General features: G+C 51.8%; 10 protein-coding genes across 10 annotated transcripts; 5 read left to right on the top strand and 5 right to left on the bottom strand.

Moving 5' to 3' along the window:
- Positions 1-764: 764 nt before the first annotated feature.
- APUU_80236A (basic helix-loop-helix domain-containing protein) lies at positions 765-3,818 on the bottom strand (the record flags this gene model as incomplete). The annotated part of the gene is made up of 1 exon (XM_041696494.1): positions 765-3,818. One exon carries the CDS (start codon positions 3,816-3,818, stop codon positions 765-767), a length of 3,054 nt encoding a protein of 1,017 aa, XP_041562119.1.
- Positions 3,819-4,824: 1,006 nt separating this feature from the next.
- APUU_80237A (dihydrodipicolinate synthase family protein) lies at positions 4,825-5,817 on the bottom strand (the record flags this gene model as incomplete). The annotated part of the gene is made up of 1 exon (XM_041696495.1): positions 4,825-5,817. One exon carries the CDS (start codon positions 5,815-5,817, stop codon positions 4,825-4,827), a length of 993 nt encoding a protein of 330 aa, XP_041562120.1.
- Positions 5,818-6,269: 452 nt separating this feature from the next.
- Positions 6,270-7,768, bottom strand: URG1_2 (putative GTP cyclohydrolase II; the record flags this gene model as incomplete). Its single annotated transcript, XM_041696496.1, has 4 exons — positions 6,270-6,275; positions 6,326-6,607; positions 6,667-7,623; positions 7,679-7,768. The coding sequence occupies 4 exons, from the start codon at positions 7,766-7,768 to the stop codon at positions 6,270-6,272; spliced, it is 1,335 nt and encodes a 444-aa protein (XP_041562121.1).
- Positions 7,769-8,917: 1,149 nt separating this feature from the next.
- APUU_80239S (uncharacterized protein) lies at positions 8,918-10,403 on the top strand (the record flags this gene model as incomplete). The annotated part of the gene is made up of 8 exons (XM_041696497.1): positions 8,918-8,934; positions 9,025-9,068; positions 9,139-9,164; positions 9,235-9,325; positions 9,382-9,472; positions 9,521-9,681; positions 9,734-10,025; positions 10,073-10,403. The coding sequence occupies 8 exons, from the start codon at positions 8,918-8,920 to the stop codon at positions 10,401-10,403; spliced, it is 1,053 nt and encodes a 350-aa protein (XP_041562122.1).
- A 1,473-nt stretch (positions 10,404-11,876) lies between these two features.
- On the bottom strand, positions 11,877-13,580 carry dbp5 (ATP-dependent RNA helicase DBP5; the record flags this gene model as incomplete). The annotated part of the gene is made up of 5 exons (XM_041696498.1): positions 11,877-12,149; positions 12,209-12,647; positions 12,705-13,202; positions 13,264-13,432; positions 13,526-13,580. The coding sequence occupies 5 exons, from the start codon at positions 13,578-13,580 to the stop codon at positions 11,877-11,879; spliced, it is 1,434 nt and encodes a 477-aa protein (XP_041562123.1).
- Positions 13,581-14,302: 722 nt separating this feature from the next.
- On the top strand, positions 14,303-16,886 carry APUU_80241S (putative actin polymerization protein Bzz1; the record flags this gene model as incomplete). Its single annotated transcript, XM_041696499.1, has 6 exons — positions 14,303-14,347; positions 14,409-14,435; positions 14,540-15,067; positions 15,121-15,201; positions 15,254-16,430; positions 16,486-16,886. 6 exons carry the CDS (start codon positions 14,303-14,305, stop codon positions 16,884-16,886), a joined length of 2,259 nt encoding a protein of 752 aa, XP_041562124.1.
- Positions 16,887-18,178: 1,292 nt separating this feature from the next.
- Positions 18,179-18,484, top strand: APUU_80242S (uncharacterized protein; the record flags this gene model as incomplete). The annotated part of the gene is made up of 1 exon (XM_041696500.1): positions 18,179-18,484. The coding sequence occupies one exon, from the start codon at positions 18,179-18,181 to the stop codon at positions 18,482-18,484; it is 306 nt and encodes a 101-aa protein (XP_041562125.1).
- Positions 18,485-19,976: 1,492 nt separating this feature from the next.
- Positions 19,977-20,900, top strand: APUU_80243S (SDR family NAD(P)-dependent oxidoreductase; the record flags this gene model as incomplete). Its single annotated transcript, XM_041696502.1, has 1 exon — positions 19,977-20,900. The coding sequence occupies one exon, from the start codon at positions 19,977-19,979 to the stop codon at positions 20,898-20,900; it is 924 nt and encodes a 307-aa protein (XP_041562126.1).
- A 356-nt stretch (positions 20,901-21,256) lies between these two features.
- Positions 21,257-23,211, top strand: APUU_80244S (uncharacterized protein; the record flags this gene model as incomplete). Its single annotated transcript, XM_041696503.1, has 3 exons — positions 21,257-21,668; positions 21,727-21,938; positions 22,000-23,211. 3 exons carry the CDS (start codon positions 21,257-21,259, stop codon positions 23,209-23,211), a joined length of 1,836 nt encoding a protein of 611 aa, XP_041562127.1.
- Positions 23,212-23,573: 362 nt separating this feature from the next.
- Positions 23,574-25,000, bottom strand: gel1 (1,3-beta-glucanosyltransferase gel1; the record flags this gene model as incomplete). The annotated part of the gene is made up of 2 exons (XM_041696504.1): positions 23,574-24,335; positions 24,401-25,000. 2 exons carry the CDS (start codon positions 24,998-25,000, stop codon positions 23,574-23,576), a joined length of 1,362 nt encoding a protein of 453 aa, XP_041562128.1.
- Positions 25,001-25,749: the final 749 nt, after the last annotated feature.

A 25,749-nucleotide genomic window follows, 5' to 3' on the forward strand; every position in this document is an offset into this window, starting at 1 on the left:
GCTCTAGAACACCAGCTTGAGACTAGGAAGCTCGACAGCCACAATCAAAGCGTCGTAGGCGCTGTGATCGACAAAGAGACCTAGACCGTGGTGGATGTCTTGGAGCTGCGCCGAGTGTGTGGATGAAACCGCAGCGCCGGAAGCGGAAATCGTGAACATCCAACAAGTCAGCGCCCCAGAGTAAGAGTTAGGTTCAGGTGCAGATCCAGGTCATTCGTGGGTCCCTCCTTTCCCCTGGTCCGCCTGGAGGTTAATTTTCTTCTCGTCGTCTGCAGCGTTCCGTTACTAGCGTTGAGCTTGTCCCTGAACCTTTGCGCCGGGCTCACCAAGAACCAATCTCGGACGACGGCAAAAAGTGAAATAAAACTCTTAAAGATGAGTTCACGATGATGGGCATACAGTCTAGTTGGCGTGTACTCCAAGCCTCCCAGAAACGTCACCAGCAGCGGGGATAATACTACATCGTTGCGTTGCCCAGATCGGGGCTGTAACGTTAGGCACCTTGTCTATTAGTCCTTTATCTCGGTCCAGTCCAGTTGCTCAGTCTAGCCTACATTATCCACATACAAAGCAAATCCTGTGATTGTAGTAGAGCGAAGATATCGCAGGGAGGTTTTGGTAACATCCATAACGCCTTTCCCATAGTATTACCCGCCCCGGGATTCCCTATAACCTATAGCCAATGTAACACGCCATAAAAGAACACACTAAAGGGTACATAATATGATGATCCCGTGGCTGGCCCGGACCGTAATTTGTCAGCCCTAGCCCACCTTCTCAGAGGATCCTGCCTGCGGTGGAGCTGGTTGGGGCTCTGTCTGCAGCTTCTGAGACTCGTCTGAATCGGTACGCGGACGGGTACCCTCGGCAGATCCCTCGGCAGATTGGGTACTTTCGTCCACTGTCTTCAACGGTCGGGTTTGTTTGCTCTTCCTCCTGCCCTTGCGCTGGCCTGCCTTTAACCGCTCCCGGTGGAGACGAGAATAATCAGCGACATCAACCCCTGCGCCCCGGCAAAGAGAGGTACATTCCTCTTCAATGATTTGAACCAGGTCGGAGGTAAAACCATAGAATGTCGGGTTGTAGGCGTTCTTGGCCCAGTACATAAGCTCCGATGCAACACGACCTAGGAGTGGGACAGGTTGAGAGAGGATTTTCTTGTATGTGATAGCCGGTTTGTCATTGGCTTCATCTTCAGCCTGGTCATCCGAGGAGTCCCATGGCGATGAAGAGTTCTTAAGCGCTGGTGACGACGGTCGTGACGAGTCTGAGGATGATAGGTAGCCCGTGTCCGAAGCAAGAACGTGCAGTAGGTGGTAAACAGCGGAGAAACCAAGAAGAGTCAAATCAACAGGGTCAAGCGGTAACTGGCTAAACCAGGTAACGGCTTTCTCCATGGTGAACGACTCTGGCAGTGAAGTGTCATCACGCGATCGCGCGGTGAAGATAGCTGCAATCATGGCGCAGCGAACTGCAATGGATATTTCTTCCCGGACGGACACCGGGAGAGAGGAATCCAGAAAGTTAAACGCCAGGTTCTGCTTGCTCTTGCCTTTTTCCTTCGGCAGCGCAGATAGGACGGCCCCGATATTCTTGACCCGGTCTTGCTCAAAGAACACGGCCATCATCACGAGAGCACGGGTATGAGCTGCGGAAGGCTGTGGTGCAACGTTAAGGGCAAGCTGGATCTTGGACTTGAACATATCACGGCACTTCTTTGTATCTGGCCCGCGTGCGCTAGCCTCGAAATACTGAAGCAAAGCCCGCTGTAGCAAATGGGACGACCACCACGCCGCCAGGGCGTCCAAAGACGATTGGATAGCAGGATCCTCCTCTACTACGTCCAAGAAAGCATCGTCGCCATCGGACCCTTCCTGGGTAGGACTATTCCAGGTCAAGTTGGCGGCCCTTTGGGTAATACTATCGATCATGACGTCCTCACTCTCGCATCCAAGTAGGGCTTTGAGGTGCGGAGGGAGGGCATCTTCGTGGTCTTTTGGCAGTGTTGCATCCTTCCGCCGCGCCAAGTCCCATTGATACCTCGCAAGAGAACGCGCAACATCATTAGATACCCCGTAACTCCATTGACCTGGTACTCCAACTCTCCAAAGTAAGATGCGACAGTGAAGCGCCTTAAGCATCATCCGCATAGGGCTTCGAGGAAGCGTGCCGGCAGCGAAGATGGTGAGCACCAGTCGGCTCTTGCTAATTTCGGCATCGCCGCCAGAAAGTTGGGCGTCAATTGCGATGTCCCAAGTCTTTACGCGACCTTTCTCGTCTTCCGCGGTGATACCAGTAATCGATGAATAGAGCTTCCATCCCAGAATACACCGGATAACGTACTCGAAACATCGTGAAGTCACGACGTACCATTCGTGGAAAAACCGATGTCTTGGTACACCAACCCGTTGCACACTAGTAAGCCACGCTTGGCGCCGGAAGTTCGAGGAAGACAGCATGACTTCCGGTGTAGACACCTTGGACGAGCTTTGTCGACCAGGACCCGAGTTGAAAAGGTAGACGAACACAACGAAAGCTGAGCCGAGAACAAGAATAGCAAGGAATAGGAAATGTAGAATGGCCTTAGCATGCCAGGATGACCAGAAGTTGGGACCCATCGTTTCCCAGTAGAGAGAAGGTGGAATTTGAAGTCTCTTGAAGTAATTCAAGGGAAGTGCAAGTAACCCCTTGGCAGTTGAGTCGGTCTCCTTCTCCTTACCAAGCCCCTCAAAAACCATCAATCCTGCAAGAGTACCAAGTACGTATTTATTGGGGTAATGTGACCGTCGACGAGTATTGCCAGACTGTGATGACCCGCCGTTAGATGTTGGTTGTATATAAGACTGCGACCAAAGGTTGTTCGTTGCCGGTTCGGTTCGCATACGCTTGAAGGAATCTGGCATTTTGATCATGCCCGCCGCTGGGCGAGACGATGAAGGGGGCGAGTGTTCAGTCGGGCTGTCTTCTGCATTCGAGAAGATACTAGGAGATGAGCTTGCTCCAGACTCCGTGGATACTGTATAGTTGCTAGGCGATGACACAGATGCTGCGGAGGTTAGGGTCTGATCTGCCGCCTTTTCCAACTCACGAAGTCTGATCTTCAATGCAGTATTCTCGTCTTCGAGGCGCTTGTTGCGGGTTTCCAGGTGTTTGATGTGATCTGTCGCCTTGGATAGGATGGACGCCTTGTTCAGTTTGTTTGCTGGTGTAACGCCTTCCCCATCGTCATCGTCAACAACATCTCCGCTACCCTTGGTTGCACGAAGGCTGGGAACACTATCTCGAAGTTCTGCTATTTTATCATTAAGATTTGCACGGTAGCGCTTTTCAATGACATTGTGTGCTCGCTTCTTTGACGGAACCTTCTTGGGTCCCTGCACCATGCCACTAACCGTCGATCCATCGTCATCACTTCCAGACTTTCGCTTCTGGCCGATAGCTGTCGATAGAGGGGACCCGGACACGACAGAATTTGCCGAAAAAACATCTGCGCCGTCCTTAAAGAAGGTCTGTGATGGGACAACACCGCCATTATCCTGCTTCAAGAATGGCTCGAACGAGTTCGTGCAGTCGAGGGGAATGTCGGGAGAAAAGTCGCCAGTTGGGAAAATATCGATGTTCTTATCCCTCGTATCAAACTGTCGCGATGTAACAGACGGGGATAAGGGCAGGGATTTGACCGCATCAGAGAACGCCTGGTCATCCCATCTCATCCACTCCGTCCAGTCCTGGCCGGCGTCATCCGTTCCCGAATCGCCCTGAGGGCTCTTCTTACCCCTTGATTGGGCGGGGGAGAAGAGCTGGAAGTCACTTCCCATGCCTGGGGCAGCCATCTGAATCAATATTAAAGGTTGTGACCATGGACCGTAGTCCGGTTCGCCGATGTCGGTATATCGGCTTGTATCATACACCCGTGCGGGGGTTTATCACTTTGATGGTAGATATCAGCAACAAAGTAGCGGTACGGTGCTTTGATATTGTCATCCGGTGTTGAAAGACATACAACGATGTGAAAGGAGCAGACTTGTTATATCGAGGTTCGAGCCGCCACCTGAAGTTCGAAAGAGTGACTGCTGATCAACAAGCCAGTCCGACGCGCTAAGGGGCCTAACTTGCTGCACTGTGGAGCAAGGCTGATCGGACCGAAGAACGGAAGCGTGCGAGTCGAATTGGGTCACTTCTGACGTTATGAGAGTAGCAACACTGCAACTAACTGAAAGGTTCGTCAGACACAGGGAACAGAAGAGGGATTGAGCATAGGTTGCAGGTTGCAGGAGTTACCTATTTGAAGATCTTATCAAACCGTTGGGGCTTTGGTTGAGCGCGCGGCCTGGTAGTTTGGTTCTAGGCACCGTGGTTCCCTCCTTCACATGGAAAGATATTACGGAGCTATCGTTCCACCTGACAGGCCTGCGTGCCTGGTCTTTGCTTTGACTTTTTTTTGATAGCTCCCCGTTAGTCTGTCAGACCTCACACCATGAATGACGCTGATTTGTCGCTTGCCAAATAAGTCCAGCGGTTGTCAACAATTGGTTATTGCTTCATCTCTGAGGAACAGTTGCCATCGACTGCCTGTGCCTCGCAGGCAGTGCAGACACCGACACCAGCCATTGAAAATTGGTCATTGTGAGCCAATCGAAGGATGGCGGTGGGCGTCGTATGATCGCGGGATGCTGCACTTCCGGCTCTCCGCTCTTGACAGCCCCATCGCCCAGGACTCTACACCGCCCGGCAAAAACTGATTCAAACGTGTATAGATGAGTAATGTTTCATATTTTAATGTGCATAATATTCTAACAGTAAACAGGGCATTACAAGTCGCAACTAAAAAGTCACCTCAACCTTCGCCATGCCGTCCATCAGATTCCGTACAACCTTCTTTGCGCCTTCTGCGGGCTCCTCATATGGCGTCCGAGGCTTCAACTTCTCCTCCGCTCCGTCAATGCCTGCCAACTTCGCAGTATAAATTGCCGTCGCGTACTTGGTCGACGCAATACCACTCTTGCAAGGACTCTCCGCCAGCGCAGCCTGCTTCTGCAACTCAATCGCCTCAGTCACCTTCCCAGACACGTATAGCTCATAAACCTTCGACGCCGTGCGTGGGAACACATTCGCAAAAGCTGCGATACACCCCGCGGAGCCGACACTCAGCCCGCCGATCAGGAAATCCGATTGTCCACCGTACACGGCAAATTCAGCCGGCGAGAATGTCGCTGAAAGACGTGTGATCTTCCCAACGGACGCGCAAGTTAACTTCACGCCAACTACGTTTGAGACGCCATTGGGGCTTGAATTCGCGGACTCGCGCACGATATCCGTGATCGTCTCGGAGTCGATGTCCACGCCGTTGCAGACACCGGGGAAATTGTATATCACGACGGGGAGGGGTGCCTTCTTAGCAACGTCGGAAAAGAAGCGCTTGATAACGTTCGGGGTCGTTGCCTTGCCGAAGTACGCGGGTGGGAGGACAAGAAGGTAGTTTGCGCCTGCGGCTGCGGCATCTGCTGCTAATTCCAAAACTTGCTTTGTTGAGTGGGCGCCTACACCTGCCATCAAGGGGAAGTCAGGGCCGACGGCTTCGCGGGCTGCGGCGATCAGTTGCGCGCGCTCTTCTCGGGTCAGCAGGAAGGCTTCGGAGTTTGTTCCGAGGATGACGAGGCCGGCGAGGCCAGTCTTGGATAGGTAGGCGTAGTATTTCTTCTGCGACTCTAGATCGATCGTGTCTGTTGCGTGGTCGAAGAATGTCACTGCAGGACACCATACCCCCGCTTTGGGGATATGGGGCTGCGAGTTGACTGCGGCGGACTGGGAGCCCATTGTTGTTGTGATTTAGGTGAGTCCGAAGAAGGGGGTATGGGGTGTCAAGAATGTAGGGACGATTATTCCGCGAAGTCCTGAAAAACTCAGTGGGCTGCTTTGCTTTATCGCAACCCCGCCAATATATACTCATACAATCTTGGAGCAGGTGGGGTATATTGAATAAGGATAATTATCCGACGTCGGGGGTGGAGGCCGATGGATTTGGGGTAAGAGCGCCATTGCGCCCCATACTATCTCTCTTGCCTCACGGATGGTCCAGCCGAAATGCTCGGAGGACTTCCGAACTCAAGTATATCGTTACGATACTATCTTTGTACGGGTGGTCTCTGATTTCACCTTTTTGTTTCGCATTTTCTTCACGAGAATATATAGCTAGGACTACGGAAAGCAATAAAGAGACACACTCGCCGACGCTACGTCGTCCAACCTGAATGCATACATACAATCCGTTAATGCTGTTCAAAATTGTTAGCATGGTCATTTTTCTCGCGAGCAAGCAACGTACCGTTATGTCCTCCCACTTCTCCCAGCCTCGTCCGCGCACCTGGGCCAGTTCTTCCATCGTATATGACTTGCCAGTGGTGAAATATCCGGCATTAATCTTTGCGTCAATCTCGACTCTCGAGTCGTCGGGAATCATGTCCTCGGGAATGGGTATACGCTCATGGATCTTGATGCCTGAATCAACAATAGCATCGTGCTTCATGTTAGACATTGAAAGCATCCGGTCGATCTTTTTTATCCCCAGCCAATGCAGGATGTCTGGCATGAGGGCTTGAAAACGCATCTATATGGGTCAGCATCGGTTGGCCAAATCAAGTGCGAATGGTAGTCTGTTGAACATACATCTCGTACTCCGGCAATATTCTCTGTCCGAGTAAAGTATTTGTCGGCGGTATCACCACCACGTTTGCGTGCATTGTAGACCAAATATTTGGTCACCTCTCCCAACGCTCGGCCCTCTTTCCGGAAGTAAATGACAACACCGCTACCGCCGTTCTGTGCTTCTCGGATAGCCTCACGGATTCCAAATGCTAGGTAGGGCCGGCACGTGCAGATATCTGATTGGAACACATCACTGCCATTGCATTCATCATGGATTCTTAGAGCGAGCTTCACGTTCTCGTCGGATATCCGCTCCGGGGGTCCGAAGATATAAACCGTCAACCCGCCAATAGGAGGAAGGAATATCTTGAGGTCTGGTCTCGTTATCAGCTCTGGGTAGCTACCACCGGTGTGCTCGAACAAGGTCCGACGAAGAGTTGGTTCGTCTACTCCAAACCGCTCAGCTACTCCGGGGAGATACCAAACCGGCTCGACTGCAACCTTGGAGACGCGCACTTCCCCTGTGGGATCTACCACAATTGTCCCATCAACTTCCAAGTGTCCATCGCGAATGGCTTCCCCAATCTCTGCAAGTTTCATGTTGGCACGAGTAACCGCCATCGTAGGCCGAATATCCCAACCAGCGGTGACTTCGTCCCGAAAGTACTTAACAACATCATGGCCATAAGGGTCCATTGACACGATCTTCTTCTTGTCCGCCCAGGCCGGTTGCCAGGGGAAGTCGAAGGTAGGTTCGGTATTCAGGAAATTTGGTCGGAAGTCTGGGTCTAGATCTCCCGCGGCAATGGCCAAGGCATTGTAGATACTGTAGCTCCCACCGTGGGCACCCATAGCATTGCGACGTTTGAGCTGTGCTCCGCTGCGTGAGACGATGACAGGTCCCCGAGATTTCGCATCTGGAGCGCCCCATTCTAGAGGGATGGGGTCGACACCGCTTTGACCGGGATATGTTGTCAACTGAAGAAATTAGCGGTACGTCTCTTTTTTCGCCCGCTTGTGCAAAACTGCCTACCACTATGTGCTTACTGTATCTCGAGGCGGAGGTTGGGGATTGGATAGTTGTCTCGGCCCCCTTAGGGGTATTTGTATCTTCCTCAGTCATGCTGAAGAACTATCACGAGGTAAAGTCCTTGCAACAAATTTCTTGGAAACAAAATAGCTCATGAAATACGAAAAGAAATGAAGAAGGGGGGAGGGGGAGGTGGTAAAGAGCTGGGAAGGTGCAGCATCCATGTGACTGGCTTCTCCGCACGTTATCTGCTGAGCTGCCTTACGTCGGGACCCCATACATCTGCATTCTTCCTCGCTCCGCCACCGAATCGCTCAGAATGCTACACACGGAACGATTGTAACGTTTGCTTTTAGTTTCCTTTAGTGATGTTTAGTCCACGGGAGGATAGCCCTCCCTCCTCCAGGCCATTCCCTATCAGTGCTTATCAGTAATTCCCCTCATCGGCGGCTGCCGATCAGCGTTACCAACGGCGACACTGATAAGGCCAGGAGCGCCCACCCCAAACTCAGCGCCTTGGTACCTGATTTATGCAGCCATGGATTCAGAACAAGCCAGAGGTGTTTCACTGTCGACTACCTTTTCCTTGCGAAATTTGTGATTGAAAAAGGGAGCGACTGCTATCTCAGCGCGGTGAAGCTTGGTCAGACTTATTAGTAGACGCCATGCTTATTCATATATATTTCGTGCGCTCTTTGGCACAGGACGGGTACTAAGCTCACGACTTGGACGATCGTTCTGGAGTTTAGTATATAATTTTAAACGCGAACCCAAGTATAGGTACTTGGCATCGTGACGATGATGACAATATTGAATGTTTTTTGGTGGTACAGTGTCGAGCTCTGAGCAGAGTAAGGTGCTTATCGATAAGCACAGCATCTCCAGAGGAAAAATGTAAACATTGGCCCCGTGTCATCATTTGTCCAGGAACTAAACATTGCCTTGTACAATAATATACAACGCATATACACTGATTTTCAAATTGCATTTGGCTGTGGTTGAACATTCTCCGCCAAAGCCAAGGGATCTGCTGCTAAAAAAAAGGCACCTGCTAGTGCTGACGCATTCTAGACTGGCCTGTGCTTTGGCCTGCAAGCGGGCTGAAAGTGAAACAGTCTTGACTTCTGCCATTGCGCAACATACTCCGTTCTCCGTATTCCGAGTCACTCCTCCGCGCCCTCGTTTAGTATTTGTATCATATATTCTCTATCCTCCCCGACTTGATGCCTGGCGACCGCGGTGATGGTGGTAGACGATAAGTAAGTTTGTTTAGTGGTTGCCTAATGGCTCAAATCTAGCCTCTGTCGGCATGCCCGCTGACTGCCTTTTGTTTTGTTCCCCTTCACCAGATTTATTGGCCTTAGTTTGGCAGTGCTTTCCTCGGTAGCCATTGGTATGCTCGCATTGTCCTTTCATCAGACACTTTTACACAACGAAGATTTACTAACGGTCGTTATGCGCAGGCTCGAGCTATGTCGTCACTAAAAAGGTCCGTCGCCTTATCGCATCTCGTATCCTATCGATCGCCGTGAAACTCAAATCTAACCCGTATATACTAGGGCCTTATGTTTGCGGCTGAAAAGTACGGCTTCACGGGAGATGGCTTTGAATACATACGGAGTCCGGTATGGTGGTGTGGGACAACCATATGTACGACTCTAAGATTGAATGGGTATTGCTGTGAAACTGACAGATTGCGGCTGCAGTGGTATCGGGGGAGTTGATGAACACCGCGGCATACGCCTTTGCTCCAGCAGTGCTGGTTACGCCGCTTGGAGCGCTGAGCGTACTCATCGGGTGAGCTATGAGACCCTCGATCGCATTTGCCGCCCTAATAAGTTGCAGTGCCTTGATGGGCGCATATTTCCTCAAAGAAGATATCAAGGTCCTTGGAAAACTTGGATGTGCCACCTGCCTTCTGGGGTCGGTTTTGCTGGTGCTGCATGCTCCGGGCGACAAGGACATCCAGACGATTGATGAAATCCTACACTTAGCGATTCAACCATGTTAGCATTCCTTCTCCCGGTTTGGCTAGCTCGTTGGCTGACAAGTTCCAAGTTTTCCTGCTCTACTGCATTTTCGTTACAGTGTTTGCCAGCTATATGATCTACAAAGTCGCGCCGGTACAGGGCCGGACGAACCCGTTGGTCTATATCTCGATTTGTTCGACGGTTGGATCAGTATCTGTCATGTCAGTCAAGGCGTTTGGGATTGCGGTCAAACTCACCGCGGGCGGAGAGAACCAGTTTACCCATGCGTCGACCTACGTTTTCGCGTTGGTATTGGTGGTCACCACCTTGACTCAGATGAACTATTTGAATAAGGCGATGAGCGAATTTCCCGCCTCGCTGTAAGTTAAATCGCCTCTAACCATTTCTGCTATACTGACAATCATAGGGTGAATGCGATGTACTACGTTGGGTTTACAACATGCACCCTCTCCGCCTCAATAATCTTCTACCAAGGATTGAACACCAGTAACTGGACTGATATAATCTCGATGATGTGCGGATTCCTGCTCAACTTTGCGGGTATCTCCCTCTTGACACTCTCCAAAACGGCATCCTCTGTATCATCTAAAGAGGGTGGAATGGGGTCAGTGCGGGAGATGAGTATGCGCTCGCTGGACCTTTCTCAGGGGCGGTATGACCATGTGCGAACAAGTAGCATTGAACTTGAGCATGCTCGCGTCCGACCATCCTCTGGACCAGAAGAGGAAGAATCATAACAGCTCCCTGGCCAGCCCTACAGCCTGTTCCTACATTTATAGGCTGGATTGCACCTGTTGACCGGTTTAAAACCAGCGGACCAGAGGAGGCCCACCGTGCTTGTCTAAGTATACCCTGGATAGATAGACGTCTCAGTCCACCTGCCACGAATATTATTACGAAGAAAGAAAGCAGACAAAACGACCGCCAATTATATATATATGCCCCCCAAAACATACACTAGAACACCCACCTGCGTAACCACATACTAATGGCGCATTGCGACTTGCACATTATTGGTGACCGGGGCCCGTAGTTCTGTGACTGCGTTGGAAGTTAGAGTTAGTTAGGGCTGATGCTGGTGATGACCCACCACGACCGCCAACCGCCAACATTGATGGAACACCGAGTGAATAACACAGTGGATAAATTCTCACAGATACTCATAACTCAAAACTATTTCGTTCTTTTTCCGCCCGTCTCAGAGGTTCGAACAGACTAGACCCGGTTTCCTCATGATCACAATGCGGCTCTCAACGATAGTACAGACGTGGTGATATCAGTTCGTGTTAGGGCTAGCGGGGGAAAGCAGATAGAATTCCGTATCCTGACACCTGAGCCCCTTCGCGGTACATTGACCAACGTCAAACCATCCTCGCGATAGGTGAAAATCGCTAAACTGAAACAAAAATTCTTCAGCTGCCAGAGGCTAAAATATAAATGTGGCAGAGGGTGAATGGCATGGTGCTCCAGCGGGGATTTTCTGTGCCGGACGTCTGATGGATCAGGAAGTATTTTGCAAAGGGCTCTGAGTTTTCTTCAGCTTGGAGATGGATTTAGAATATTTCCCTGGTATATATGCGTGCTTGGTTAGATAGATTACTGTGGATGGTAGAATAAATTCATTTACTGTCATTCAATCTGGTGGCACTGGCAGCCCTGACGGAGTAAATACTTAATTCCCCAAGTACTTAACTATTGAGTATAAGAACACGACGCCGAAACGCCATCATTCAATAATTGCAAGATCCCTCTATTTGCAGGCCTCCACAAATGTTGACGCAGTGCAAGATATATGCGAAGCAACCGAGTTCCAGACATGGGCTGTCACGTCAAACCTATTGAAGCACACGGGATACACGACATACTTCACCTTTAACTTCAACATACCATCTTAGATGGATGTCTCCCCACTGCCGCATACAGTGCTTCGGGAAACGACAGCCAAATTTACGGACAGTTAGAAATGCGGTTTCAAATCTACAAAGGTGGAACCATGGGTATATAAATCAACTGGTATCTCTAGATTTTCCTTTAACTTTGATAACATTGAAAAAAAAGTCATTAATCTTCACACATAAACCTCACGAACTATGGACGAGGTCCCCATTAATCTCCTGGTCTAAATGCTCCCCATCTATAGATTGAGAGAGCATAACTTGGGTTGGTCCAGAGATAAAGAGGCTGGCTTCCGCCGGTAATTACACGCTTGCTCACCGTCCAAAGTTGGACTGAGCGCGAGTGTTCTTGATTGTCTTCTTGATAATATCCTCAACCTCGTCCCAGTCGTTTGTGTCGATGCGCTGGATATCGGTGTTGAAGTAACTCTGGATCTGGGTGAGCATTTCCCACTCTTCACGGTTTGAGACGAATGAGATCGAGACACCGACACGGCCGAAACGTCCGGTACGGCCGATACGGTGGAGGTAGGTTTGGAAATCAGCCTGGCGCTGACGGTTGCCTTGCTGGTAAACTTCGGGGATGTCCTATGGGACGTGTCAGTAGCTCCCATGTGGAGAAGTTCAGGGGAGAAGGTTAAACCTACGTAGTTAATGACCATGGAAACGGTAGACACATCGATACCACGTGCAAGAACGTTGGTGGTAATCAAGACCTTGGCTTCACCAGCACGGAATTTGTCGATAATGCTGTCACGCTGGGAACCCTCGATACCACCGGTCAAAGATGCGACGGTGTGGCCCTCGGCGACCATTCTCTTCTCGATCTCCACAGCCGACGCACGGGTCTTGACGAAAATAATAGAAGAACCGACGGTAAGTAAACCGTAGAGGTTCACAAGCGTCTTATATTTATGCTCCTCATTCTCGCAGTCCAGATACAATTGTTTAATCCCTTCCACTGTCAACTCCTCATGTTGCAGAGTAAGTTCGTTGGCGTTTGGTGCGAACTTTGAAGCATATTGGTGCACGTGGGCAGGGAAAGTAGCAGAGAAGAGGACGACCTGAATATCCCTTGGTAATAGACTGTGCAAGGGTTAGTAGTGCATCAGGAGAGGTTCGGAGTAGTAAAGGGGAACTAACGCTTTAACTCGGATACACTGGTCGCCTAGACCTTGCTGGTCTAGCATGTTATCTGCCTCGTCCAACACAATAACCTTGAGTTTTGCAGGCACCATGATACGCTTCTTAATCATATCCATGACAGTTCCAGGCGTACCCACGACAACAGACGCTTCCAATCTCGTCGGGCGCGCATTTGAATCTGCCGGAACAGCAGTTCCAATATTCAGCCCATCCAGGAACTGACCCATGACCTGAATGACGCCAACAATCTGACGGGCCAATTCTCGTGTTGGGGCCAAGATCAGGGCCTGTGGTGTTTTTTGGAGCTGCTCATTTGACAGATCCAAGCGGCTAAGGACGTTCAGGACGAAAGCAGCGGTCTTTCCAGTTCCTGACTGGGATTGGCCGACCAGGTTCTTCGCAGGGTTACCCATCAACAAAGGCAGAGCTCGCTCTTGGATCTTGGAGGGTTTACGAAAGTTCATAGCGGACAGGCCTTGGAGAATGCGGGGATCCCTGCGCAGATTGATTATATTAGGCCACCTGGTCTGTAGCATACAGGCACAAAACAACTTACAGTCCAAGGTCCTCGAAGTTCTTCACCGAGAAGAGCGGGTTGTTGGGGTCGTCTTGAAGGTCGCTGAGCTTAACCTCAACTGTGTACTCGGGTTCCTGAAGATCAGAGCCACCCTGTTGAGGTACGGCGCCGTCGGACTGGCCATTCTCGCCAACAGCCTCTGTCTTTTCTGTTCGTCGGGGTTATATTAGCGAATGTTGAAATGCGATCAAAACCGAGAGCGGGGTAATCGCTTCGGGGTGCATCGGGGCAGCGCGCGTACCTGGTTGTGAGACTCGATCAGCAAGGGAGCCACTGGCTGGAGCGTCGGATGCCATTGTGTGTGAGATCGTCGAGAAGGGAGCAGTATCGCGAAGTTGAAGAAGTACTGGCGGAGGGTCGCGCTTTGGCGGGGTGAAAGCCGACGAACACAGTGGAGAAAGACGAGACAAAGGGGGGTACACCGCTCTTAATGCGAACGAGATGCAAGGCAATCACAATTATCCAGCCAATTTGAGGAATAGGCCAGAAAGAGCTGGTGACAATGAAAGATCAGGTAACTGACAAAAAAAAAAGCAAAGCCGGGACCCTCGAAGCTTGCTCAAAAAACGCCAAGACACCAGCCTCGTTTGCATTCACAGACGAGTAGCGTAAACAGGCAGGCGGTATAAAAGGCGGAGGTGTATATATGTGACGTAATTGGTAATTAATCTGCCATCAAGACAGCAGATGTGGCCTGACAGGGCGGTTCGGTATTGTCACACTCACCACCAGAGGGCTGTGCTGTTACGCTCACTGTGCTTTGGGTATTCCCCGCTCTCCCGCATTTCCTGTCCTCAGATCGAAAGAAGCAAAACATACTGTCCTCACAGGCTCTGGCGCATTGTCCAGTCTGTTGGTTGGAAGCTCGCGACGAATTTACCCAGTACCATTGCCTATCGCAGTCGCCTGACACTGCCCCTCGCTATTGGAAGCAGGTTGTTTGGTCTGCCTTCTCCCGCTGCTGCCTGAGATCCACAAGTCGCATGTGCCAAAGGTTCTAGGTACTGTCGCGCCTACAATGGCAGCCGCAGAGGCCGCTCCCCATTTTGGGGCAGAGTTGAAGGTAGGTTTCGCTTTTAGCGGAGTGCTTGCAGCCGCGTGGTCTAACGTTTCTCTGCGAATAGGATGCTTTCAAACCAGTCAACAATTGGGTACGATCCTCGATATCACCTCCCCGCATGTACGATGCCTAGGGCAAAATACAGCAAACGCAATTGCAGTACACGAGCTCCGGTACTAAAATGGCCATATATAGGTTTCCAATGGAATATCCTGGATGGAGGAAGTACAGCAGTTTTATCGGGAACGAAGCGTCATCGAGAAGGAATATGCAGCAAAGCTTACGGCTCTATGCAAGAAATACTATGATCGCAAGGCAAAGAAGATCAGCCCGCTGAGTGTCGGGGACAACCCTTCCATGACCCCCGGGTCCCTCGAAAGCGCTTCCCTTACGACGTGGACGACACAATTGTCTGCGGTTGAATCGCACGCTGCGGAGCGGGATAAATTTGCGACAGATCTGGTAGCTCAGGTCGCGGAGCCACTGAAACACTCTGCAGCCCAATATGAGGAGGTGAGGAAGTGCCACGTCGATTTCCACGGGAAGCTTGAAAAGGAACGAGAGGCCAGCTTCGGCGAACTTAAGAAAGTCAAGGGCAAATATGACGGTGCCTGTCAAGAGGTCGAAACTAGGAGGAAGAAGATGGAGAACGCTTTTGATCACAGCAAGACAAAGGCCCAGACGGTATATCAACAGCAGATAATGGAGATGAACAATTCCAAGGTAGTTATTATTGTTCCTCCCCCCCCCTACTTCTGGTTGCTGACAAAAGACAGAACACATATCTCATAAGTATCAATGTGACCAATAAGATGAAGGAAAGGTTCTTCCACGAATTTGTGCCTGAACTGCTTGATGTGGGTTGTGGATGTCAAATATGGCAAGGCCCTAGCTAACAAGATTCATTAGGGACTCCAAGACCTCAACGAGTCTAGGGTAGCAAAGCTCAACTCGTTATGGACTCTTGCAGCTCAGCTTGAGAAAGCATCGCTAACAAAAAGCTCGGACCACATGTCCAATCTGATCGCCCAAGTCCCTAGGAACCAGCCTCATCTCGACTCCCTCATGTTTCTGCGGCACAATGTTACGCAGACCCAGGAGCCAGCCAACATGGGTTTCGAGCCTAGTCCCGTATGGCACGACGATGAAGCAATTATCACCGACGAAGCTGCCAAGGTGTTCTTGCGCAACCTTCTTAGCAAGAGCAAAACGCAAGTCCGAGATCTGAGGGTCGAATCCGATCAGAAGCGACGCGACGTGGAACAAGCAAAACGCGTACGGCAGAACATCCAACAGGGGCGCGACGAGCGAAACGAAGTAGATGTTGTAAAGTCTATTTTCTACATCCAGGAAGCGCTCCATGAGATAGAGCGTAAACGACTCACCGCCGAAGTTGAAACAGCAACAATCATATCGGTGGTTGGAGATCTCTCGGTTGGAGCTAAAAACCACAATTTCAAATCCCAGACATTCAAGATTCCCACTAATTGTGACCTTTGCGGAGAGCGCATCTGGGGGCTGTCCGCCAAAGGCTACGACTGTCGGGACTGCGGGTACACCTGTCACAGCAAGTGTGAGATGAAGGTTCCAGCAGAATGCCCGGGAGAGCAGACCAAGGAAGAGAAGAAAAGGCTCAAAGTAGAGCGTCAAGAACAAGCCAGCGCGGCACCAGCTGTTGATCTAGGGCCCACTAGCTCCTCGTCGGTAGCCCCATCACTTGCTCGACGAGACACGATGAACTCCTTGAGCTCCGGCTATGCAGTCAGTGCTAACAGGTCCTTATCCAACGTTAACACTCAAGAGTCTGTTGCAGAGCTTCCGGATAGCACGCCTGCAACCCCGGAGGCCCCTGCAGCACCTGCGCCTGCGGCTCCTACTGCAACCAAACCAACGGTAAAGCGAAATAGGGTTCTCGCTCCCCCACCCGCAGCGTATGTCAGCAGTCCACCACCGGCAGAGTTACCTACTCCCACTGCGTCGAAATCCAGCGAGCCTCGTGGAAAAATGCTCTACCCGTACCAAGCCACCGGGGCAGACGAAGTCACCGTTCAAGAGGACGAGGAAGTAACCATTCTCGAGCCAGATGGTAGGCTGCCCGCAATTCCATACGTGTTATAGACAGGTAGCTAACAATACGACAGATGGATCGGGTTGGATGCGCGTTCGATCTGGATCCTCCGGCGAAGGCCTCGTTCCCGCGTCTTACCTCGAAGCATTACCCGCCGTATCCACCTCGGCCAGCCCTGGTATCCCAGCCCGCCCCGGGTCAACTTACTCAAACTCTTCCGCGTCGCTAGCCGGTAGCACAGCAGCGGCTGGGGGGAAGCGAGTAGGGCCCGCGGTGGCACCCCGTCGCGGAGCAAAGAAATTGCAGTACGTTGAAGCGCTCTACGATTACGATGCCCGAAGCGACATGGAATGGAGCATGGCGGAGGGAGACAAATTCGTTCTGATCAACCGAGACACCGGCGATGGATGGGCGGACGTTGAGCGCGGCGGCGTTACAAAAAGTGTTCCCGCGAATTACATTCAAGAAGTATAGAATTGGCGATTGTACAGCGACCTTTGCACCGTCTCCATGTTTCTCCTTCTACCTTTTGATATACTTTGTATGTTTCGTTTCTGATCTGACCTGCATCATGGAGTTTGGAGACTATAGCGGTTTTGTTGTCCTCGTCTTTTTTTTGTCGCTCCCATTTTCGTCTATCCATCTGCACAGCTGATCTGATCGCATCTGTATAGCACGTAGAAGCCAATTAACTTTTTCTACTACATTCTTGCTCTGGTATCATCATCGCAGTTTGCCCGGGCACCTGAGGTGTTTGCGCCTTCCGCTTTAGGAAACATGGCGGAATCCTGACCAGTGCAACAGCGCATACTTGGCCATCGCTATCCAGGAATATTGTACGTAAAAGTATTATCTAGTGAGGGATATTTGAAAAAAGGGTCAAATCCAGCGGACCGGAATCCGACTCAGGGGTGTGGCTAGTTTTGCTGCTGCCTGGGAATGAATGTGAAATGAAAGAAAGTAGGGCTGGTGGAGTGGCGCGGGGCCGGCGATAAGCTTTGCTGCTTTGGAAAAACCTCACACACCAACTCTGCAGGCTTTGTTGCTCAGCCACCTCCATTCATTTCGGCTGTCTCGCACTGACACATGATTGGTACCCTGGTTCTGCTGGAATTGCATCACTAGCCGCATGGTGAACCGAGCGCTGACCCTTTTTTTGCTCTTGTCTTAGTTTTGGGAGAATCCTACCCATAGACTGTCAGAGAATAATAGTAAATGAGTGGGATAAACTTTGGACACCCGAGCTGGGGCAGTAATCGACATTCTACAATAATTGCGCTCAATGCCATGACCTCATTAATTGATTGCCTTCGGTGGCTGCGGATCATACAGGGGGATTTGAAATTTGGAAATTTGCTGCCCTGGTGCTGAGTGCTCCGTCTCACTATGAGGGAATTGTTTGCTTGCTGGGCCGTCCGGTCTGGCTGCAGCTAAGACTGATGGGGCATCTCGCTGCTGGAGCTGTTCGTCGGCGTTGGGACTCATTTGCTCGGAAAATGCCGCACACGATCAGCAGTGCAGCCCTCGCTGCAGCTCTCAGCTCTCCCCAGACAAGCTTGCAATATGGTGATGGTGGTAGGTATTGATGGTGATGGGAGTCTTCCGTAGAGTCGGTATTTATCTGTGCGGACTGTAAGCCACACTACAGTGACTACACCAGCATGGACCAATTTAACTAAATCACTGACTAGAGATGAGGCAGAGCTAGCTACTCCGTCCGTAGTTTCAGATCTAACTGGAATGAGGTTCAACTTTCTGAGCTTCTGATGTGGTGGCTGTGCGATGCCGTCGACCGCGGCTCTCCAAATGCAGCGAAAGAGGAGCTGCTTCTGTCATCGTCCACGGTTCAAGTTTCCAACCAGCTTCGGTTGTTTCTATCGCTTGCCCTTTTGTTCGCTTTCGCTCCTTTCCCTTTCTTTCCCAAGCTCCATTCCCTCGCCGTGCTTTCGTCTTGTCCCCCCGTCGGCGATCCACCATCCGCACGTATAAATCGCATCGCGTCCTCCCCCTCGCCATGGATTCCTTCCTTCTCTTCCACCTCCGTGCCTCCAAGGGATGCTCATAGACGGTGAAAAGTGGGCTTGTGAAGCTTGCGTTCGCGGCCATCGTGTTTCCACCTGTAAACATCATGGTACCTCGTCTCCCCTCCCCTCGTGTCCTGCGTCATCCTCTGTTCCAGTCTCACCGCTGATTCCGTCAGATCGACCGTTAATTCGCATCAATCGCAAGGGTCGCCCTTTCTCGACCTGCTCGATATGTAATTGCACCCCCTGCAACTTACCGGACGAGCACAACAAGCTGAAACGCGAGGCGGAGCTGAGAGCTCAAGCGCAAAATGTTAGAGCATCACCACTATACACCCACTATACACAAAAACAAAGAAAAAAAAAAAAACAAACTTACCACAATAAGCCAAAAACCACACCATCTCACACAAATTTCAAATTGGAGATGTCTATACTAATTGCTCTTCTTCCTCTCGTCGGCGAAACAGAGAGCATCTGGTAGACACGCTCGTTCAAATCCTCCTGCGCTGCTCCCCCTGGCGCCGCGTCCAGCCTCATCCTCTCCGCCGTCCGAGACCCAATCCTCCTCGCGTTCGGGGTATGGTAACAGCCGTGGTTCTCAACCCCCCGACAGTACTGCTTCTACCCCGCGATCTAGAGCTGCAGTAGCTACCGGGGGTCGAGGCGCACCACAGGGAGCGCCGCACCACCGCACCAACTCCCATTCTCATTCTCATTCTCATTCTCACTCCCAGAACCCGTCCTCTCCCAGATCGGGATCGGTCTCTATGCGTTATCTGCAGCATCAGCAATATTCCCCGCAGAACCAGGCCGCACCAGTCCATTACGGCGGCCTCTCCCCTCTAAGCATGCCTCTGGGGTCATTCTCCCCATCTCTGTGCTCCATCTCCGATATCCCCGCGTCGATGTCGATGGTCAGCCCATTCGACCATCCATATGGGGACCCGTCATTGCTCGATGGGAGTGGAGGGGCTGCTGTGTTTCCTTCCTTGGAAGACTTTGGTCTGGGCGGACTGCCGGATGAGCTTATGCAGGAGGATTGGAGGTGGTTTGCTGATGACAATGAGCTTCGATAACGATTGTGGCGTTGCCGTTCCCGTTTTTGATTTGCGTGGAAGGGTAGTACCACTTTCTGTTATGATGGCCACGATTATGATGTGATGAGTTTCTTTTCTGTGATGTTAAGCTGAAGCAGTATCTAGTTGCTTGACCTGGATGTGGCGTAGACTACCTACTTAGAGACGTCCAGAAGTCGAGAAAATGTTCAAGCACAAAAGCTATCTGTCCGAAGTGGTCTCCTCCACTCCCGTAAGTAGTATTTAATTGAGTATACCCAAGTTAATTGAACTTGGAAGAACGAACGGCTCTTCCGTCGGAGCTTCCGCGCGGAAGCAGCCCGTTGACCCGAGGCAACTGATATATTTACCCCGAAAAGCACCCGCCGTACTAACACACGACGAAAAGTACGTGCCTCCGAAAATAATAAAATCCTACTTTGCAAAAGGCAAAAGGAGGGAAATAAAACAACACACCCAAAATGCTCGACCTAACAGGCAAAGTCGCCCTAATCATTGGCCTGGGACAAACCGCCCCGCCGAGTTCAACCTCAACCTCAACCACAACCTCAACCCCAGCCACAAAGCAAAAAGAAGAAGAAGAAGAAGAAGAAGAAACATGGGGCATCGGCGCCTCAATCGCACTAAAACTCTCGTCCCGCGGCGCCATGATCTTCGGCGGAAACCGGTCACTCGCCTCAGCATCGCGGACCAAAACCCGAATTGAATCTCGGGGAGGCACATGCGATATCTTCGAGACGGACGCGACGGATTCCGCGTCCGTCAAGGCGCTCGTTGATGCCTGTATGCACAGACACGGACGCATTGATATCCTTGTTAATAACGTGGGCAGGTCGGAGCCGGGGTGTCCGGCGGCCATGGAGGAGGGGACTTGGGATGCCCAGATGGATGTGAATGTGCGGAGTGTGTATCTTGCTTGTCATTTTGTGTTGCCTGTTATGGAGGCTCAAGCTCAGGCCGCTAAAGCACAAAAGGACGGGAGAGGAAGTGGTGGCGGTGGGTGTGTGGTGAATGTCGCGAGTGTCGCCGGGCTGCGGTATATCGGCAAGCCGCAGGTGGCGTACTCTGCTGCCAAAGCGGCCGTGATGCAGTTTACGAAGGCCACGGCGGTGATCTATGCGGGGAAGGGGGTGAGGCTGAATACGGTTGTGCCGGGGTTGATTTATACCCCGTACACGAGGGCCATGGCGGGGAGGTATGCGCCTGGGGGTGATGAGGGGGAGTATATGCGGGCGAGGGATGCGCAGGTGCCGATGGGGAGGATGGGGAGTGCGTGGGATGTAGCTAATGCGGTGGTGTTTCTGGCGTCGGATGAGGCGGGCTATATTACAGGGCAGGAGTTGGTTGTTGACGGGGGGTTTACGTCGTCGACGGGGAGGGTTTGATGTACATAAAGCATTACTTTCCCGGGCTAAATAAAGTATGGTTTCCAATATCTGCAGTACTATCCAACTAAGATTATAAAAAGGTGATATACATAATGTGGTAGACGAGTCCAACTCCGTACCCTAGACACTCGGTAACGGAGTATTTGCCTCAGCTAATTTATATAAGGTAAATAAACCAAGTATTAACATCATACTTCTAGACATACGATCAGAATCGCGGTGGTGCCGCATCGGATCCCTCCCGTCAATGCAGCGGAGCGCACCCGCATACTGCATAGCCGGACCCTACATAAATAACCCAGGATTCAAAGCCCAAAGTAAAAACAATACATATCCAATTCCCAAAAGCCACAATGGATACATCACAGCCAGAAAACAAAGACTACAACCTACAGGAACCCATAGTCTCAACCACCGGACTCCGACAAGGGCTAACCTCCTACGGAGACGCGCACTTCTCCCTCTTCCTCCGCAAGGTATTCATCAAAGCCCTAGGCTACTCTGAGGATGCTCTATCCCGTCCAATTATTGGAATCATTAACACGGGCTCCGGGTTTAACCCGTGCCATGGGAATACACCTCAATTAATCGAGGCTGCTAAGCGCGGCATCCATCTGAATGGCGGGATAGCTATTGACTTCCCTACTATCAGCTTGCATGAAGGGTTCTCGCATCCCACGAGCATGTTCCTGCGCAATCTCATGAGTATGGATACGGAGGAGATGATCCGCGCGCAGCCTGTGGATGCTTGTATAATGATTGGAGGTGGGATCTATAATCTATACCTGCACGGGTTCAAAGGGGCGACGCTAATTATGTATAGGTTGTGACAAGACTGTCCCAGCGCAGATAATGGGAGGGATCTCAGCAAATAAACCCGTCTTGCCGCTCCTGACAGGGCCTATGATGCCAGGAAGCCACCGAGGGAAACGGATTGGGGCCTGCACTGACTGCAGAAACAACTGGGCCTCGTACCGCGCAGGAACTATAGACGTGGAAGAAATAGCTGCCATCAACGAGGAGCTTGCACCTACTGTTCGTCTTTTCGTTTCCTGCACTTCTTATACTTGCCTTCCCCTAGCTTACCTTTGGATAGATCGGAACCTGCGGCGTCATGGGAACCGCCAGCACAATGGCCTGCATCACTGCAGCCCTAGGGCTCATCCCGCTGCAAGGCGCCTCCGCACCAGCAGTCTCCGCCGCAAGACTCCGCATCGCCGAACAAACAGGCGCCAACGCAGTCTCTGCAGCCATAAACCAGCAAACACCACAGACAATCCTCTCCGCCGAGTCCTTCTACAACGCCGCCGTGGTCCTGCAGGCCATCGGCGGCTCCACCAATGCAATGGTCCACCTAATGGCCATAATCAACCGCCACCCAGGCATCAAAAAGGACACCATCAGCCTAAAAACCCTCGACGCCATCGGCCACCAAACACCCCTCCTCGTCGACCTCAAACCAAGCGGCGACAACTACATGACCGACTTCCACAACGCCGGCGGCATGCCCGCCCTGCTTAACCGTCTCAAACCACTCCTCCACCTCGACGCAAAGACCATCACCGGCAAAACCCTCGGCCAGCTCCTAGACCAGCTCCATCCACCCTCAAACTTCACCTTCGACTACTCAACAAAGGTCATCCGCCCCCTCTCCAACCCCCTGCACCCAAACTCCTCCCTAGTCGTCGTATCCGGCAACATCGCCCCGAACGGCGCCGTGCTCAAAGCCTCCGCATCCAAGAACCGCGCTCTGCTAACCCACACCGGCCCAGCCCTCGTCTTCGAAAACCCAGCTGATCTCGCCGCGCGTCTCGACGACCCAGATCTGGATGTAACGCCCGACACCGTCCTCGTCCTCAAGGGTATCGGGCCCATTGGATCTGGGAGAGGGAACCCCGGAATGCCGGAAGCAGGCATGATCCCGATTCCGCGCAAGCTTGCCGCGCGGGGGGTTGTGGATATGTTGAGGATCTCGGATGGGAGGATGTCGGGGACGGCGGGGGGCACGATTATCCTGCATGTGTCGCCTGAGTCGGCGGTTCCGGAGTCGGTGTTTGGGGTTGTGAGGACGGGGGATGTGATTGTGTTTGATGCCCGGGAGAGGGTTTTGCGGGTTGATGTTGATGAGCGGGAGTTGGAGAGGAGGGTTGAGGAGAGGAAGAGGGGGATGGGGGAAAGGAAAGAGTCGAATTTGAGTCTGGCGGCGACGAGGAGGGGGTACTGGGGGCTGTATGTGCGGGAGGTGAACCAGGCGCATGAGGGCGCGGACTTCAAGTTTCTTACGGCTGAGGGACCGATGGCTGAGTAGAGCGTACTTGAGATGAAGAATTAAGCACCGTCTTTTTAACTTGTCGATTGCTCGAAGGGCCCTAACTTAGGGCAAAACGCGGAAAAGTTTCGTTTGCTTGTTCTGTATCAGCCAAGTACAATTAAACTACGAGATTTTTACTGGAAATCTGCAAGAACATCAGGCCATTGATTACGAGTCTATACTCAATGCACTAAAAATGACTAACAAATGTGCCATCCAACTGTACAACGGTGGAGGCTCCTTGTGCGTCGCGTGGGAAGAGCCAGGGGCATATCAATACAAATCCCATCTGGCAAGTCAGAGAACTCCGAAAGAAATAAATGTGATAAGAACATCCTAGACAATCCAACTTCCATCAACTAGAACAGAGCCATACCGGCACCGACCAGACTAGAGAAAATAGTCACCATCCCGACGAAAACGGGAGAGATCTGAAGGCCAGCAGCAGCACCCTCGTCGTCATCGCCGCTGCCCGAGTTTTGAGTGTTGACACTGCCATCAACGGTGTTGCCCTCACCATCGGTAGTGTTGCTGGAAGAGGGGGTACCCGAGGTCTGGCTACCAGAGCCCTTGAAGCCAGGGCCATCACCAGCACCGTCCTCGAAGTACTTCTTGGCCGGCTCGGGCATAGCGGGAAGGGTGTCCTCGGAGTCAACGTTCCAGTTGGGGGCGTTTCTAGCCGGGCAGGGGTTGGCACCACCAGTCTTGTTGTAGCCACCGTCACCCTCGGGGTTGTTGGTCTTCTTGAAAGCAGACTTGAGGGCATCAAAGTCCTTGAGGTCGCTGAGATCGTTGTTCTTGATCTTAACAAGTCCGTAGTTGCTGGGCTCCTGGGAGTACTCGTAGACAAGACCACCAGAGTAGACGCCGGTCATCTTGGTGGAGTAGAGAGCCTCAACCTCACCGAAGTCACGCGTGTTGGTGTTGCATCCGTACTCAGAGAGGAAGAGAGGGAGACCATAGCCAGTGAAGTTCTTGACCTTGGCATCCCAGCCGGACTTCGAGAAGGAAGAGGGGCTGCACCAGGAGTAGTCGTTGAAAGCAAAGAAGTCACTGCGCTCCTCCTTGGTACCACAGTTCATGTACTCGGCCATCTCACGACGGTTGGTGTCAACGTCGGCCTAGAAGAGCCCTTCATTAGTACTTGCCAACACGGTCTTTTAAACAGGGGTTATCTCAAACTTACAGCGGAGTATCCGACAGGAACCTGACGGTAGTCGCGAGCGCTCATGTAGTTGCGAAGGTCACGGGTCACAGCCTTGACGTAAGGGGCAGTGATGGAGGAAGGACCATCGTTGATGACCTCGTTTCCGGAGAAGAAAGCCAAGGTGTTCTTGTACTTGACGAACTTGTCGACAGTAGCAAAGATGAATTGAAGGTACTTGTCGTTGTAGGAGACGTCGGGGGATTTACGGTTGATCGAGTACTTGGGAGTGTTGACGTCGAGCACAAGGTGGATGCCAGCATCAGCCAGGGCGTTCATACACTCGTCGTGGTTCTGGGAGTTGTCGACCGAGTAAACACGGATGGTGTTCAGGCCGAGCTCCTTGAACTTCTTGATGTCGCGCTTGCACCCCTCAGTATCGGCGATGGGGTCAGCCAGGTCGGAGGAACCGCCAGGCTGGTAGTCGACACCGCGCATATAGAAGCGCTCGTCTCCCTTGAAGAAAGCGTTACCCTTCACAGTGACAGGGGTAAAGTCATCACGGGCGGACAGCTGCTGGGGCGAAGCCAGAACGCTGGAAACGCTCAGAGTGAGGGCGGTAGCAATAGCGGAGCCCTTCATGGTGAGATAGTTGGTACTGAGTTGTCAATCGATAAATAAGGGTGATTCGGCGATGAAATGCGGAGGTAAGTCGCGGGGGCGCGAGAAAGCGAGTGTGAGAAGTAGAAACAGGCAAGTCTGAACGAATGACGGGACGACGACTTGAAGTACGTCGAAAATAAGAAAGAAGGGATTCACAAACGATGGAAGGGATGGGAGGGAGAGAAGAGAAAGAAAGTAAGAGGCAGGGAGCGGATGAAAGAAGGAGGGAATGGAGGCGCCTGGTGCTGCATAGGGGTGGCGGCCTGGCGGGCCAGCCGAGCCTGCGCCCAGCACCAACAAGACGCCCAGACGTTCCTATTTGACGCTCCACCATCATCCCCAAACACACCTCTGGATTCGGCCCTTCCTGCTATCATTCACTGTAATCGCTACGCCCGCTGAATGCTCCTTTCACCTACCAACTTCACTGTGTTCCCATCGTGTTGAATACTCTCTCTCTATCCTTTTGATTCCCCGCACAATCCGGTGGGTTGTGCCATGAAGTCATTGGAACGCAGTGTAACAACTTTACATACAGTGACCAACCCGAGTCGCAGCCAATCCGCACCCCAGCAGGGGCATTCGTCATCCTGTTACAGTTTCAAGATGCGCTCCAGCAGATCACCTTCTGGTGTGGGCAGCGATAGGCGGATCGCCAGGGGAGGCGACTTTTGAATGGTCTGATGGGTGGCTTCCATTTCGCCCTCAACTCCAATTGTGTTCAACAG

The sequence above is a fragment of the Aspergillus puulaauensis genome, chromosome 8, assembly GCF_016861865.1.
Source record: "Aspergillus puulaauensis MK2 DNA, chromosome 8, nearly complete sequence".
Taxonomy (NCBI): Eukaryota; Fungi; Ascomycota; class Eurotiomycetes; order Eurotiales; family Aspergillaceae; genus Aspergillus; species Aspergillus puulaauensis.